Source organism: Phocoena phocoena, chromosome 4 (assembly GCF_963924675.1).
Source record: "Phocoena phocoena chromosome 4, mPhoPho1.1, whole genome shotgun sequence".
NCBI lineage: Eukaryota > Metazoa > Chordata > Mammalia > Artiodactyla > Phocoenidae > Phocoena > Phocoena phocoena.
Window position 1 is genome coordinate 17387835 of NC_089222.1, and position 16192 is coordinate 17404026.

The window sequence follows — 16192 nt, forward strand, 5'->3', positions numbered from 1 at the left end:
GTTAGTCATCTTCTGATCCCTGGTTACTCCCCTGTTCAAAGACTTCAGCTCCCAGTTCACTGTCATTCTCTCCAACCTTGCTTTTATCATAATTCTTGAGGATTTCAGTATCCACAGTGATGCTGATAATACTGTGGTCTTTGAGTTCCTTGGTGTTCTTTCCTCCACAGATATTTTGATCTCCTATCTGTCTCTTCTCCCTTTTCCCATTGTCCTACCTTAGGTGTTATCATTACCAATACTTGCAACCCTCCTAGAATCACATTTTTAAGCATCGCATTCTCCAACTACCATCCCTGTCTTTTCAGCTCTCTCCCTCTGGCTCCTGATGCTCAATACTCACCTGACCCCCCATCCCTTAAAGTGCTTGGATCCTGCCACTTGTCACTGCTTTCTCTCTACCTTGTGTCCTCAGTTACAAGTCCTTACCCAGCTTCCATCCCATGGTTACACTCCTTATATTCCCCTTCAATTCTGTGCTCTCTCTTACTTCATCGCCTTTGCTTGGCAAAACTGTAACTCTCGGTAAATCCAGCTTTCTCCCCACTTTCTACCTGTCATGTGTGACAGAACATGGCTGGAGAAAAATATAATCGTGCTGACTGGCCTCATTTTAAATTCATGGTCACTCACCTCAAATGGGTCCTCATGCTGCCCAGAATCATATATTTCCCCTCGCTCTCCTACTTTCCATAATGACTGTTTCATACTTTCTCTTTTTTTGAATTTTCAACACTTTTCCCCACATCCTCACTTTTGGATGATGATCTTTCTTTCTATTTCATTGAGAAAGTAGAAGATAATTTTCACAAACTTCCAACCTTGTGTCTACCTGCCTATTTGCAACTGCACCCATATACTCTGCCTTCCTGCTGGAGGGACTGTCCATGCCCTCCCTATTCCCTACCCACATCACTCTAGAAATGCTCCTCTCTTCTGCATCATCAGGTTTTTCCTCCCTACTAGATATTTTCCACCAACATGCAAACTTCCCCCCTCTTAAATATCCTTTCTTGACCTCTCTCTTCATCCTCTGGATACTGCCCCATTTTTCTTCTTCATTTTATAACTAAACTACTTTAAGTACCTATACTTGTCTCCAGTTCCTTTACTTCCATTTTTCTTACACCCACTCAGTAAGGCTTTTGCCCCCTCTCTCTGCAGAAGCTATTTGCATGGAGGTCACCAGTGACTTCCCCATTACTCAAGCGTGTGGTCAGCCCTCATCTTCCCCATCCTGTCTGCAGCACTGGACCCAGCTGGTCTCCGTCCTCCTTACACCTCTTTCTGGATTTGGCTTGGAGAACGATTGCACTTTCCTGGGTTTTCTCCTAACTTGTTTGCCACTCTTTCTCAGTCTCTTTTGTTCCCCAACCTTTTAGCATTGGAACACCTTACGGTTGTGTCATTGGACTCTTCTTTTTTCTGTCTAGGCCCACTCCCTTGGTGATATCATTCAGTCTCATAGTTTTAAGCATTGTGTATATGTTGATAATTCCCACATTTGTATATCTAGTCCTGACCTCTCCTTTTTGCTACAGAATAATTTCCAACCTCCTGTTTCACATCTCCAATGTCTAAAGCTGTCTCAAACTTGACATGTCCAAAATAAAGGTCCTGATTTTTTTGTCTCCTATCTTCCAGCACCATTTCTGTTTCAGTTAATGGCAACTCCATGCCTCAGATTGCTCAAGCCTAAAAACCTTGGAGTCACCCTTGATTTCTCTTTTCCCAGCACAATAGCCAGAATGATTCTGTTTTAATGTAAGTTAAATCATGTCCTCTCCTGTACATAAACCTTCCAGTAGCTTCTCTTAAAAGACAAAGTTATCATAATGACTATGTAGTCTCACCGCCTGTTAACTCTGACCTTTCCCTTCCATTTTTTCCTTTTACTCACTCATTCCAGCCACACCAACCTCCTTGCTCATCCTTGAACATACCAGGATGCTTCCACTTCAAGGCCTTGTACTTGCTGTTCCCTCTTCCCAGAACAGTATAACTTCATCCCTGTCTCCCTTGGTGTTTACTTAAATGTTACTCAATGTGGCCACTCCTTTTTAAAATTGCAGCCCCCAACTCTGAGCACTTCATGCTCTATTTTCCCCAAAACAGGTACAGTTGGCTTTCTGTATCTGTGGGTTCCGCATCCATGGATTCAACCAACCATGGATCTAAAATATTCTGGGGAAAAAAATACCAGAAAGTTCCAGAAAGCAAACCTTGAATCTGTCATGCACAAGCAACTATTTTCACAGCATTTACATTGTATTTACAACTATTTACATAGCATTTACATTGTATTAGGTATTATAAGTAATCTAGAAATGATTTCAAGTATATGGGAGGATGTGCATTGGTTATATGCAAATGATACACCATTTTATATAAGGGACGTGAGCATCTGTGGATTTTAGAATCTGCAGAGGCCTGGAACTAGTCCCCCACAGATACTGAGGGGTGACTGTATTACTATCTACTGTACTGTACAATGAATGTGTTGCCTATCTCCCTCCAATTGAGTGGGGCTAGAATTTTTGTGTTGTTACATAGTGTATCCCCAGCACCTAGAACAGTACCTGGCATGTATATGGTAGAAATAATGAATAAGTGAGTATCAGCTGGTGAACAGTAATTACCCTAAGCTAGCATGAGACTTCTGGAGTTAAGGCTCCTGGAGGACAGTGATGGAAAGACTGAGTTTCCTTTCTCTTTGGTTTGCCTCATTTTCATAAATACTGGGCTCATTTTCTTGATCATGCAACTTGAAGTTACTATTGATCCATCATTGATTTTGAACTGTTTGGCTTTGGGTTACAGATATCTGTTAAAATTTAATACAGATATTTCTTGTTATTCATGTCTTTGCAGTTCTGTTGAGATAATAAAAATTTGGATATCAAAGGATACTGTGTTAACTGAATCTATTTGGTTCCTGAGTTTTAGACAGTGATAAGAATTGGGCTACCCAGGGATTTACCTGAAAATTCATATCAAGAATATCCCAAATTGGATATCAAGAATTTGGGCAGTGAGGGGTATCTGTAATCATATTTTGAAATTTTCATTATCTTAGCATCAGTTTTCTGAAAAATCACTAAAAAAAATTATTAGCAGCCCTTAGGTGGCAGCAGATCTTTGAAAATCATGAATCCAGTATTTAGTGTCTGTATTTCATACTCTTCACCATTAGGGTGTTAAATTTAGAAAGACAGATCTCCAGAGGCACAGTATGTAAGGAATTTAGTATTACTCTATAGTTCTATCAGCTAAGTGAGTAATGGGGCTCCTGCTGTGGAGAAAGGTGCATGTGTACCCAGGGACCTGGGGAACAATTAAAGTAAAAGTGAATCTGGAAAGTAGTGACAGCAAGGGGACGCACTTAGAAGTTAAGTACCTTAATTGCTTCTTCAGGAATTTCGTCAGAAATCACTGGACTGGGAGAAGCAGCGCTTGATTTATCAGCAACAGGTATCTTCTCTGGAGGCTCAAAGGAAGGCTCTGGCTGAACAATCAGAGATAATTCAGGTAAGTTTAAGACATTTTGGGATAATGAGAGGCAGAGAGGTTTTGATTAAGTTTGAGCTGGCTTAATGCAGTGCGCATGTGCTCACCGTGTCCACCCACGTCCCCACTCCCTCTTGCTCCCTTGCTTGCTGCTTTTCTCAGCGGTCCCTAACTCCTCACTCGTGCTCTTTCTTGCTCTCTCACTCTGTCACTGTCTTACGTCCTCATGCTCACTCCACACTCACATTTGTTTCACTCTCCTAATCTTGGTCTCTCCCTCTCTCCTTTTCTCTTTCTACCTCTGCTCTCTTTGTCTCCCTTTCCATTTCTTTCTGGCTCTGGCTTACTTATTCTGGCTGTTTCTGGCTCTTGCCTTGGTTCCACTTCTGTCTGTGCCTTGTTCCATCTCTGATAGTTCGGGGTGCCTTGGCTGAGGTCCCTCAGCCAGGGAGCTTCGGCCAGTCCACCTGTTTGGACACAAATATTGAAAGATTTACACTAACTAAAAGCAGTATCTTTGTGGCAACAGAAACACTTCTTAGGACACTACTAGAAACTGTTTTTTAATGAAAAAGCAATGGCTTAAACAAAACAAAAAATTAGCTACCTAATTTAGGAACTTTCTTCTTAGAACGTATTCAGTTTGTTTGCTTTTTCAATTAAAAACCAAGATCAAAAGGGAAATGAGAATAGAGGGTAGTGAATATTTGTGACCATCTTCTGTGTGCTAGACACTGTCTCAGTGCTTCCTCTAAATGTAGTTATCTAGAATATATAGTTATATGTTATCTGTTTAATACCATGATAATTTGTCAAGGTTGGTAGTTATCTCAGTTTTATAGAAGAGAGAATTACTGGAGAAGTTAAGAGAGCTAGAGAGAAGCTCTAAAAAAATTTTTTAAAGAAACAATCTGTATTATTTGCTGCTCTAAGTTTCAGTAATATATTGGCTTTTAATCATCCCCCCTGAAATATCAGCAGGCTAGTAAACTACCACAAATGGCTCTGCTGTTAGTGAGTCTACTCAGAATGGCAAGAGGGGCCCACAACAATCTCAAGGAACAAAATTATTTACTAGACTGCAGCAAGCTATGCAGCCAGAGTGGGCCAGTAAAATCCTGGATGTCTAGACCAGCGTTTTTTGGCCTGAATGCTAAAGCACTGTATAAACATAAATAGCTGTAAGATATTGTAGGCCTCAGATTGGCAAAATAGAAAATTGAGTCCTGGTTTTTAAGTTCTCAATTATTCATCTATGTAGTATGCTTATTGTTGATTGTAGATCCTTTTTTCAAATTACTATTGTGATTACTCAGCATAATTAAAGCGTCATTGTTAGTAAAAATGAGATTTTTATGTACCATAATTTAGCTGGGGCTAGAGTAAGATGCCTTTAAAAAGCCAACGTTTGTTTTCCCTACTTAAAGGTATTTGAATTATTCTTCTGATAGTTTTCTTTAAACTAAAACTGCTCTGATTAAGTAAAAAATGTTACTTATATTTCTTTCTCCCTTGTGGTCCTCATTTAAAATTTTTTTAAAAAATGAATTTCTGTATACTCATTACCCAGCAATAATAGTTATCATTTTGCCAATCTTTTAAAAAATTGTGGTAAAAAGCATTAAAGCTTACCATCTTAACCATTTTAAAGAGTACAGTAGTGTTAACTATATGCCCCTTGTTGTGTAACAAATCTCTAGAACTTTTTCAGCTTTCAAGACTAAGACTCTTTGAGCAACAATTCATTTTGCCAATTTTGTTTCATCCTTCCCTACTTTTTACTTTTGGCTGGAATATTACAGAGCAAATCACAGACATTGTCTTATTTCCCAACAGATAGGACTTAAAAAAAATAGACATACCAGAGTCACATTAACAGACTAAATAACTTCTTAAATAATTTAATATCTAGTCTGTTCAAATTTCCTGAGTTGTGTGAAATAATGTGTTGGACTCCAGTTAAGGTTGAAACATTGCATTTTGTTGATATGTGAATCACCATTGAACAATAAAGGTAGAAAGTCTTGCAGATTGGATAAATGGATATCAACATCCACACTTCCCCTCAATTTAAAAAAAATTTTGATGTAAAGTTTTTTCTTCTGTATTTTTTAACATCTAAAAGTGGAGTTCAGGGAATTCCCTGGTGGTCCAGTGTTTAGGACTGAGTGATTTCACTGCTGTGGGCCCAGGTTCAATCCCTGGTCGGGGAACTAAGATCCCTGAAGCCACATAACCAAAAAAAAAAAAGTGGAGTTCAGAATAACTTCTCACTCTTTGAGTCATATATTTGCTTGATTTTTTTCTTTTAGTCAGCTATTAAAATGACATAATACATGTTCATTTTAGAAAAATGAGAAAATGTAGATGAAATGAGAATTAAATAAAATTACTCATAATTCCATCCTTTAGAGATTTACCATGGTTAACATTTGCATGTAAGTTTCTTCTGACTTTTTCTGTGCTTGTATGCTGTGTACATTGCATTCATGTACATTTGGTAGGAAAAACACTGTATGTGTGTGTATGGGAAGAGAGGAATAGTCCAAACTTAAAAAATTCCTAAGAATGGCAAAATGTTGATAATTGTTGAAGCTAGGTGATGAATATGTAGGGGTTCATCATCTTACTCTTTCCATATTGTATACGTTTGAAATTTTCCATAAAACATAATGTGAAAATGTAAATTTTATGCTTACAATGTGACAGGCAGTATGCTAAGCACTTTATAATGCAATATTTTATTTAATTTTCACAAGTTAAAAATTTTCCTTTTTAAATACATGTCAACAAATGTGAGTCATAATGATTGTATAGAAGTTCAATCTACCATTAAATGTCTTCATTTATATAACTAATCTTTTGTTGTGGAACATTTAGTTTTTTTATTTTTTCACTCTTATAAGTAGTGCATGGGTGAACATCCTTATTTAAATATTTAGGAGTATATGTCCATTTATTTTCTTAGGAAATGACCCTAGAAGTGAGATTGCTGCATCAGAGTAGTCATACATTCTTAAAGATTTTAATATATATTGTCAAAGTACTCTTCAAAGGTGCATTGATACACACTTTCACCAGCAGTGTTTGGGAATGTCCATTTCCTCACACTTTCTCAATATTGTCCATTTCCTCCCACTCTCAGTATTGGGCACTATTATTTATTTTATTATTTTTTAAAATTTCTCCTACTTTTAGGCTTGTCTTTGTCAATCTGATAGGTGGAAAAAATGGTATCTGATTATTTGTTTTAATTTGTATTTCTTTAATTATGAATGAGATTGAGCATTTTTTTCATCTACTTATGGCTATTTCCATTCTTTTGTAAATTATTTATGTTCTTTTCTTTGCTCTTTTTTTTCTGGTTATTTTATTTATCTGTTGTAATTTTAATCAGTAGAGATAATATTTTAAACTTTGTTAATTAGAATACTTTCTATAAACTCAGTATATTTTTTCTTTCAGAACAATAAAATAAAAATGACTAAATGTACAAAGCACTAATGACTCTGACATATTGTGTGGAAGAATGTATAGCAGTTCAAGTCACAATACACTGATTTTCAAAAACCAATATATTTTTTTCTATTTCAGTCAAGCATTAGAGCCTGAGACCCAGAAGAGGTCATAATGAAACCTTATCCAACCAAATCAGAACTAAAAAAAAAAAAATTTTAAACCAGTAATGCACTTTTGTAGCCTCTTAGCACAGTTACCAAATGCTGCTTACATACGTTCAACATCTAGCTTATTGGCATGATTTTTTATAAAAATGAGAAAATTTTGCAGATATATGATTAGAAGGTACACAGATTACATTACATTAAACACAAAGGCAGTGTGGTCCTTGTAGGAGAAATCAAGTCAGTACCCCCTGGTAGAAATGTTCTATAAAAATGTGTCACATTGAAGCATCAGTGTTTTCAGCCAATTATCTGTCCCTGATGTATTTCCTTGGAGTATATGATCTGTCAGGACTTCAGATATCCAAAATATCTGACTGAATTTAGGTACATCTGGAAAGCAGCTGAATGGGTTTCTCCAATAGTCTGACATCACAGAAAGTGGGTTGAGAAATCCCTCTCTTTACCTGAAGACGTGCTTGTTCTACTTTAGGCGTCAACAGCTCACAGAAGAAAAGAAAAAAAAACAATCAAAACTTCCCCTCCCACACAATCCCACACAAGCTAAACAAAAACTACCCCCTCCCCCCATAAAACCCCAGCACCAAAGTGTCAATCATTCCTGGGAAATAGAACATACCCCTTGGATTCTCTGATTTATTAACTGTTCAAACTTGAAGGACAGAAATGACCTTATGTCCTTGTGGGGAGGAAGGAAGACATGTTAATAATGACTGTAGAGCCATTGAGATAGTGCATTATCTATTACACAATCAACTTAGAGCCCTGTCCTCCAACAGAGGTGGCCACAACTTCATTTAAATTCTTTGCTCATTTTTTTAAGGATATTTATATTTTATAAATATAAATATTTATATTTATATTTTGAAAGAGCTCTTCCTACATTAAATATATTAACTCTTTGCTGTTTCATTGCAATTGTGTGTGTTTTCCCAGTTTACCTTAATTCTGCTTAGTAATTTTTATGGAAATACAATTGTTTTATAAACAGTTGTTTAGAGTGGCTTAATTCTATTAGTTTTTTTCTTTAAGGTTTTTATCTTGGTTGTCATACTATAAATCCTGACTAAGCCAAGATTTCTTCTATGCTTTGTAATTTCTTCTTAAGATATTTGATCTGAAAATTATTTTGGTATAAGGAATTTGGTAGGAATCTATATTTGTCTTTTTCCAAATGGTTATCCACATAATTTGTTGACTGTTACATTTTGAGAACTTTACAGAATGATTCTAAAATTCATATGGAAGGATAAATGAATGGTACTAGGCAACATTTTTAAAAAGAGTAAAGGTGATGTTTCTTTTATCAAATATTAAAATGTATTAAATTTAAAAGTACAGTTGTTAAACAACATGACAATTATTAGATGCAAAGACAGAATGATGGTTATTATAAGCATAGGAAAAGATCAGTATAGTCACTAAAACATAAGGTCTTTTCTGTTTAGAGGTCAAAGAATCACTTGCTCCTTTCCCTCCTGCTCAAATAGTATAAGAGTGAAAAGGAAACATTCAGGGAAATCTTAGAGAACATAAGAACATTTGAAAAAAAAATTAAAAGTATTAAGCCAACACAGAGTGTAAAATATTTAGCTTATTCATAGTATGTGAGAAAAGTAAAGGCTGCATTGTATATGTTTTCGTTTTGAAATATTTAGATGAGCTATGTGATATTGTTCAAGTTAGTTTTAGATCCTCTGTTCAATTATATATGTGTATTTATAGGTTTGAATATATGTTATATTTTTAAAAGCACCATTTTCCTTATGAGGAAAAGATGATCCTAACTCAGATATTAATCTGTTGTCTTGGTAGAATTATCACAGAGTTAATTGAATTGGCTCAGACCTACTGTTTAAAAGTTTATGGTGACAGAGACACAACAGTGATAAGAAGGTCTTACTGGGAGCTGTACTGTTAATGGGCTGGCTCTTCAAGCTGCTACTTAGTGGAAATACTGCAGAGCTGTGGCCTGCACTGACACATTTGGAGTTGACTCTGATGGGGAGCCTAGTAAAAATTGATGCCTCAGTGGCCATAACTTCATGTTGAGATCCTTTGGAAAATAAAAAACCCTGTTGCTTTGTATCATATTCTTTTCAGTAATCTCACTATATGGAAAAGTTATTTTCTTGAAGTCCCAGGATTACATACCACAAAGTCAGGGGAGGATTTGTGTTCAACCCCCAATCCCCAGCCCTTCCAAACTATTTTCACACTTTCGCTGCCCACCCTCGGTTTTTGTTTTTATCTCCATGGCATAAATTTCTTTCTTAACTATTTCTTTACTTTTAACCACCTCTGTTGTGATTTATGTTGTTGAAATAATTCTACCCACTCCACTAGAATAGTTAGGATGCTATATATTATATTAGTAAGAGGAAACTCTGGTTTCTGTTTCAAAAAATTAGTGGCAGTGGTTAGTGGGAAAAAAAAGGTTTAAAAATATATTAGCCTTACGATACCTCTAACACCAGATATTTAAGAGAAATAATATTATTTTATAACGTTTACATTTTTATTTCTGACTCTCTTCATATTGGAAAGAGGTAGTCTTGAGATATTGTAGTGTAGCTTTGTCCAATAGAAATGAGTCACCTATGTATAAAATTTTCTAGCAGTCACATTAAAAAAGTAAAAAGAAACAAAATTAATATATTCTGTTTATCTGAGTTTGTCAAAAATATTATTACATTCTCGTTTTTAAAAAATTGAGTCTTTGAAATTCAGTATGTACTTCACGCTTTGAGTACATCTCAATTTGGACTAACCACGATGCAGGTGCTCAGTGGCTACATGTGGCTAGTGACTGCTGTATTGGCCTAGTGTATTCATTCTAGTTAATGAAAATTTAGAATTTGTTCTTGCAATAATTATGTAATTTTCACTATGCTTAAAAATGGTGTATTTGTATGTGATTGAAATATTGAATAATTAAAGATAGTCTATGCCTGCCCACAGCAGTCATGGCCAGGCTTTACAGTCAGCTGGCCTGGGGACCAATCCCACCTACCAGTATGCCTGCAGTAATTGTGGTCCAACCAAAACAGGAGGGCACACCCACACAGGGGATACCCCCAGAGCCCTTGCCTGAAGATGTAGCTGATATACCTCATACATAGAAACAAACATAGAGTTAGGCAAACACAGAGGAGACAAAGGAATATCTTCCAAATGAAAGCTAAGACCAAACCTCAGGGAAAGAAAACTATATGAAGCAGAGATAAGCAATTTAACAGATAAAGAGTTCAAAGTAATAGTCATAAAGAGTCTCCAGACTTGGGACAAGAGTGGATGAACTCAGTAAGAGCTCAAAGTGATAGAAAATATAAAGATCTAGTCAGAACTGAAGAATACAATAACTGAAATGAAAAATGCACTAGAGAGGATCAAAAGCAGATTAGAGAATGTAAGAGAATGGATCAGCAATCTGGAAGACAGGGTAGTAGAAATTATCCAATCAAAACAGCAAAAAGAACAAAGGATTTAAAAAAATGAGGATAGTTTAAGGGATCCCTGAGATAACATCAAGCATACTATCATTGGCATTATAGGGGTCCTGGAAGGAGAAGAGAGAGAGAAAGGGTCAGAAAGCCTATCTGAAGAAATAATGACTGAAAACTTCCGTAACCTGGTGAAGGAAACAGGCATGAAAGTCCAGGAAGCCCAGGAGTTCCAAACAAGATGAATCCAAAGAGGCTCACATAAAGACACAATATAATTAGATGTTAAAAGTTAAAAATAAAGAGAATCTTAAAAGCATCAACATGTGTGCGGACGCACACACACACAGGAGCTAGTTACGTAAAAAGGAATCCCCCATAGGTTGTCAGCTGATTTTTAAGCAGAAACTTTACAGGCCAGAAGGGACTGGCATGATATATTCAAAGTGCTGAAAGAAAAAAACTTAACATCCAAGAGTACTCTAACTGACAAGGTTAGAGCTTCGAAGGCTCAGAGGAGAGTACAGCAGCTGGCTTGTGGCAGCGAGAACAGAGAGAGAGCAACCCAGACAATCCTGGCCACCTCACTGCTCCCCAGCTGGAGACATGTATCTGGTGGTGCACATGGGGGCTGGGTGCTGAAACTTGGGCTTCAGAGGACAGACTTGGGGAGAGGACTGGGGTTGGCTGCATGGAGATAGCCTGAAGGGGCTGGAGTGTTGGCCAGGCCACAACTGGGAGTGTATGCAGGACAGAGCCCAGGTCCACTTTAGAAGCCCCATGGTTAACATGCATGCAAAGGGATACGTGGGGCCCCACAGTGGGAGCCTCATTTTCAGTGCGCTTGCAGTGGGTATGGCTCTGCTTCTATGAGCTCTGGGAGTGTGCAGTTGCGGGAGGGTTGCCCACATACGGAAGCCCACACACGGAAGCGGGGCTGGAATTTGAGCAGATCCCCAGGGGCCACATGACTTTAGAAGCAGGGCTGAAATCTGAGCCATGTCTGGTGGCTTTGCAACTTAAGTGGATTTATGCTGAGGTGCCTTTGTAAGCTCATTGTTATCAGGACATCAGAGCAGATTACTGTGCTCCTGTGGTTGGGGTGGGTCTGGAGTTAGCAGCTGTGGGCTTTGTGGGCAGGCACTCGTGGAGCCAGGGCCAGGGTCTGCACTGATACTGTAGCTCCCATGGTGGGTCCAGGTGCACAACTACTCGTGACTATGGTGGGTCCCAGTGCCTGATATAAGTAGATCTGTGCCAGTGGATCTGTGCTGGTGACTTTGTGAGCACAGTGCCTGAGGACACCTGGTCCTACATTCCCACAGCTGAGGTGGGCCTGAAGGCAGTGTCAACAACAGTGTACTTTGTGAGCATGCACAATGGGTGATGGACAACACCACAGAGCATACTTCCTGGTGGACAGCTCGGGTGGAGGAATACTCAGTGACTCCTCTCCCAGTGGAAGTTCTCCAGTCCCACCTACCCCACACTGAAGCTCACAAATAGATCTGGGGGCTTCTACTCCAACAACTGGGGAGAGACCCTGTTCCTGACAGGGCTTTGACAACCACAGAGCAAAGAGGAGATGGCCCCGCTCAACATCCAGTGCAGGCTCTGGTCACTACAACAGCAATCACACCCTGTATCAAGGGGATAACAGCCAGCACACCCTGAGGAAAGACATGGCAGGCACCCATTCTAAAAAAAAACCCTTGCACCAAAAATATTAGACTCTCGCAGGCCACACAGGGATGCTCTCATATAAAAACAGCCCTTCAAGACCACAGTAGATAACTATTTCTCCTAAATTTATAGAGTCAGAGAAATATAAGGATAATGGAGAAGCAGAGGAACCACTCCCAATTAAAAGAACAAGAGAAATCCCCTGAAAGAATAAACAATGAAACAGATCTCTCCAATCTACCAGACCCCAAGTTCAAAAAGGAGGTGATAAAAATACTGAAGGAATTAAGAAAGGCTATCAATAGAAATGTAGATCACTGTAACAAGGTACTAGAAACTATAAAGAGGAGCCAATTAAAATTAGAAAACTCATTTGCCAAGATGAGAGCTGAACTAAAGGCAATAAATAGCAAACTAAATAATGCAGAAAAATGAATAAGTGATCTGAAAGATAGAATAATGGAAATCACCCAATCAGAACAGCAGACAGAAAGACAAATGAAAAAAAAATGAAAGCAATGTATGAGACCTATGGGGTAATATAAAGCATCCCGACCAATGCATAATACAGATCCCAGAAGGAGAAGAAAGAGAAAAGGGGATCGAAAGTTTATTTGAAAAAATTATGGCTGAAAACTTTCCAAATGGAAAAGAAACAAGAATCTATAGGGAAGAGAAAATCACAATTGGAAAGCAAATCACTTAAATAAGCCAGTACATAGGTTAAAATTTTTTAGTGTGTGTGAAAGTGATGATAACTACAATGAACAGCAGAAGGATAAACATGAAGATATAAAAGAGGACATCAGAATCATAAGGTGTCGGGGAGGGGAGTAAGAAAATGTAGATTTTTGTTTTTTCAAGAATGTGTTTAAGCCTATATGACTATCAGTCTAAAGCAAGTATATATAGTAGTGGGTTAACTACTTGAAAAACGGGTAACAACAAATAAAAAGCATACAGTAGATTCATAAAAACCAAACAGAAGAGAACTCAAGTATAATACAAAAGAAAACCATCAAACCACAAAAGGAAAAACAAAAAGAGAGGAACAAAGAAGAAATACAAAATCAACTGGAAAATAAGTTTTAAGATGGCAGTAAGTACATATCAATCAATAATTACTTTAAATGTTAGTGAACTAAATAGTCCAGTCAAAAGACAGAGTGTCAGACTGGATAATAAAACAAGAGCCTACAGTATGCTGCCTACAAAAGACCCACTTTAGGGTGAAGGACGCACATAGATTGAAAGTGAGAGGATGGAAGAAGATATTTCATGCAAACAGAATGACAAGAAAGCAGAGGTAACAATACTCAGACAAAATTTAAAGGTCATAAAGATACTATATAATGAGAAAAAGATAAATACAAGAAGTTATTACACTCGTTAACATATATGCACCCAATATAGGAGCACCTAAATACATAAATACTAACAGACATAAAGGGAGAAATTGACAGGAATGTAATAATAGTAGGAGACTTTAACACCCCACTTATATCAATGGACAAGTCTTCCAGACAGAAAATCAATAAGGCAACAGAGACCCTAATTGACACAATAGAACAGTTAGACTTAATTGACATTTTCAGGACATTTCATTCAAAAAAAAAAAAAAAAAAAAGACTTAAAATACAAACTTTTCAACTGCACATGTAACATTCTCTAGGATAGACCACATACTAGGATGCAAAACAAGCCTCAGCAAATTTAAGAGAATAGAAGTTATTTCAAGCATCTTTTCTGATCACAATGGCATGAAACTAGAAATCAACCACAGAAAGAGAAACAAGAAAAAGAAAAAACGATTATGTGGAGACTAAACAACATGCTACTAAAAAAACACTGGGTCAATGATGAAATCAAAGAGGAAATTTAAAAATACCTTGAGACAAATGAAAATGAAAACACAAACATGTGAAATCCTTGGGATGCAGCAAAAGCAGTTCTTAGAGGGAAGTTCATAGTGATACAGGCCTTCCTCAAAAAATGAGAAAAATCTCAAATAAACAACCTAACCTACCACCTAATAGAATTAGAAAAAGAAGAACAAACAAAACCTAAAGTCAAAAGGAAGGAAATAATAAAGATCAGAGAGGAAATAAATAAAATAGAGATTAAAAAAACAATAGAAAAATAATAAAACCAAGAGCTGGTTTTCTGAAAGGGTAAACAAAATCAATAGACCTCTTGCCAGGCTCACCAAGAAGAAAAGAGAGAGGACCCAAATAAATAATATAATGTAAGAAATGAAGGAGGAGAAATAACCAATACTGCAGAAATACCAAAAAAAACCCCATAAGGTAATACTGTGAACAATTATATGCTAACACATTAGACCACCTAGAAGAAATGGACAAGGTTCTAGAAACATACAGCCCACCAAAACTGAATCAAGAAGAAATAGATAATTTGAAAACCCTGATCACTAGAAGTGAAATAGAATCTGTAATAAGCAAAAAAACAAAAACACCCTGCAAACAAATGTCCAGGACTGGATGCCTTCAATGGGGAATCTACCAGACATACAAAGAAGAACTTATATAGATTTTTCTCAAACTATTCCAAAATAGAGGAGGCAACACTCCCAATGTCATTCTGTGAAGCCATTATCACCCCAATACCAAAACCAAAGACAGTACCAAAAAGAAAATTACAGGCCAATATCTTTGATGAATATAGATGCAGATATTCTCAATAAAGTATTAGCAAGCTGAATCCACCAACACATAAAGAAGGTGATACACCACAGTCATGTTGGATTCATCCCAGGGTCACAAGGATGGTTCAGCATATGCAAATCAATCAATGTGATACACCACATCAACAAAAGAGAAGACAAAAAACACAGAATCATCTCAATAGGTGCAGAAAAAGCATTTGATAAAATTCAATACCCATTCATGATAAGGACTCTTACCAAAGTGGGTATAGAAGGAACATATTTCTATATAATAAAAGCTATTTATGACAAACCCACAGCCAATATAATACTCAATGGTGAAAAGCTGAAAGCCTTCCTGCCAAAATCTGGAACAAGATAAGGATGCCCACTGTCACCACTTCTATTCAATATAGTACTGGAAGTCGTAGTCAAAGCAGTCAGACAAGAAAAAGAAATAAAAGATATTCAAATTGGGAGGGAAGAGGTAAAATTGTCATTATATGCAGATGACACAATACTATATATAGAAAGCCCTAAAGACTCCATACAAAAACTACTAGAACTGATAAATTCAGCAAGGTAGCAGGGTACAAGATTAGCATACAGAAACTTGCCACGTTTCTTTACACAAACAATGAAATATCAGAAAGGGAAAGTAAAAAAAAAAAAAAAATCCCTTTAAAAATTGTATCCAAAAAAATAAAATACTTACAGATAAACCTGACCAAGGAAATGAATGACTTATTTTCTGAGAACTATAAAACTTTGATAAAGGAAATTGAAGGTGATCCAAAAAATGGGAAGGTATCCCAGGCTCTTGGATTGGAAGAATTAATATTGTTAAAATGGCCATACTACCCAAAGCAGTCTACAGATTTAATGCTATCTCTATCAAATTACCCGTGACATTTTTCACAGAACTAGAACAAATAGTCCTAAAATATATGTGGAACCATAAAAGACCCAGAATTGCCAAAGCAGTGTTGAGGGAAAAGAACAAAGCTGGAGCCATAACCCTCCCAGACTTCAGGCAATACTACAAAACTACAGTAATCAAAACAGTGTGGGGCTTCCCTGGTGGCGCAGTTGGTTTATAGTCCACCTGCTGATGCAGGGGACGTGGGTTCGTGCCCCGGTCCAGGAGGGTCCCACGTGCTGCGGAGTGGCTGGGACCGTGAGCCATGGCCACTGAGCCTGCACATCCGGAGCGCTCCGCAACGGGAGAGGCCACAGCAGTGGGAGGCCCG

The 16192-nt window shown here is 37.4% G+C and overlaps 1 protein-coding gene across 5 annotated transcripts in view; it reads left to right on the plus strand.

The window, feature by feature from the left end:
- CEP63 (centrosomal protein 63) overlaps window positions 1-16192 on the plus strand; it is a 75656-nt gene that overhangs the window by 21105 nt on the left and 38359 nt on the right. For all 5 annotated transcript variants that reach the window (XM_065876213.1, XM_065876212.1, XM_065876209.1 and 2 more), the window contains exon 5: window positions 3415-3528. In XM_065876213.1, coding sequence (XP_065732285.1) covers window positions 3415-3528 — 114 coding nt within the window. The remainder of the gene's footprint in view (window positions 1-3414; window positions 3529-16192) is intronic.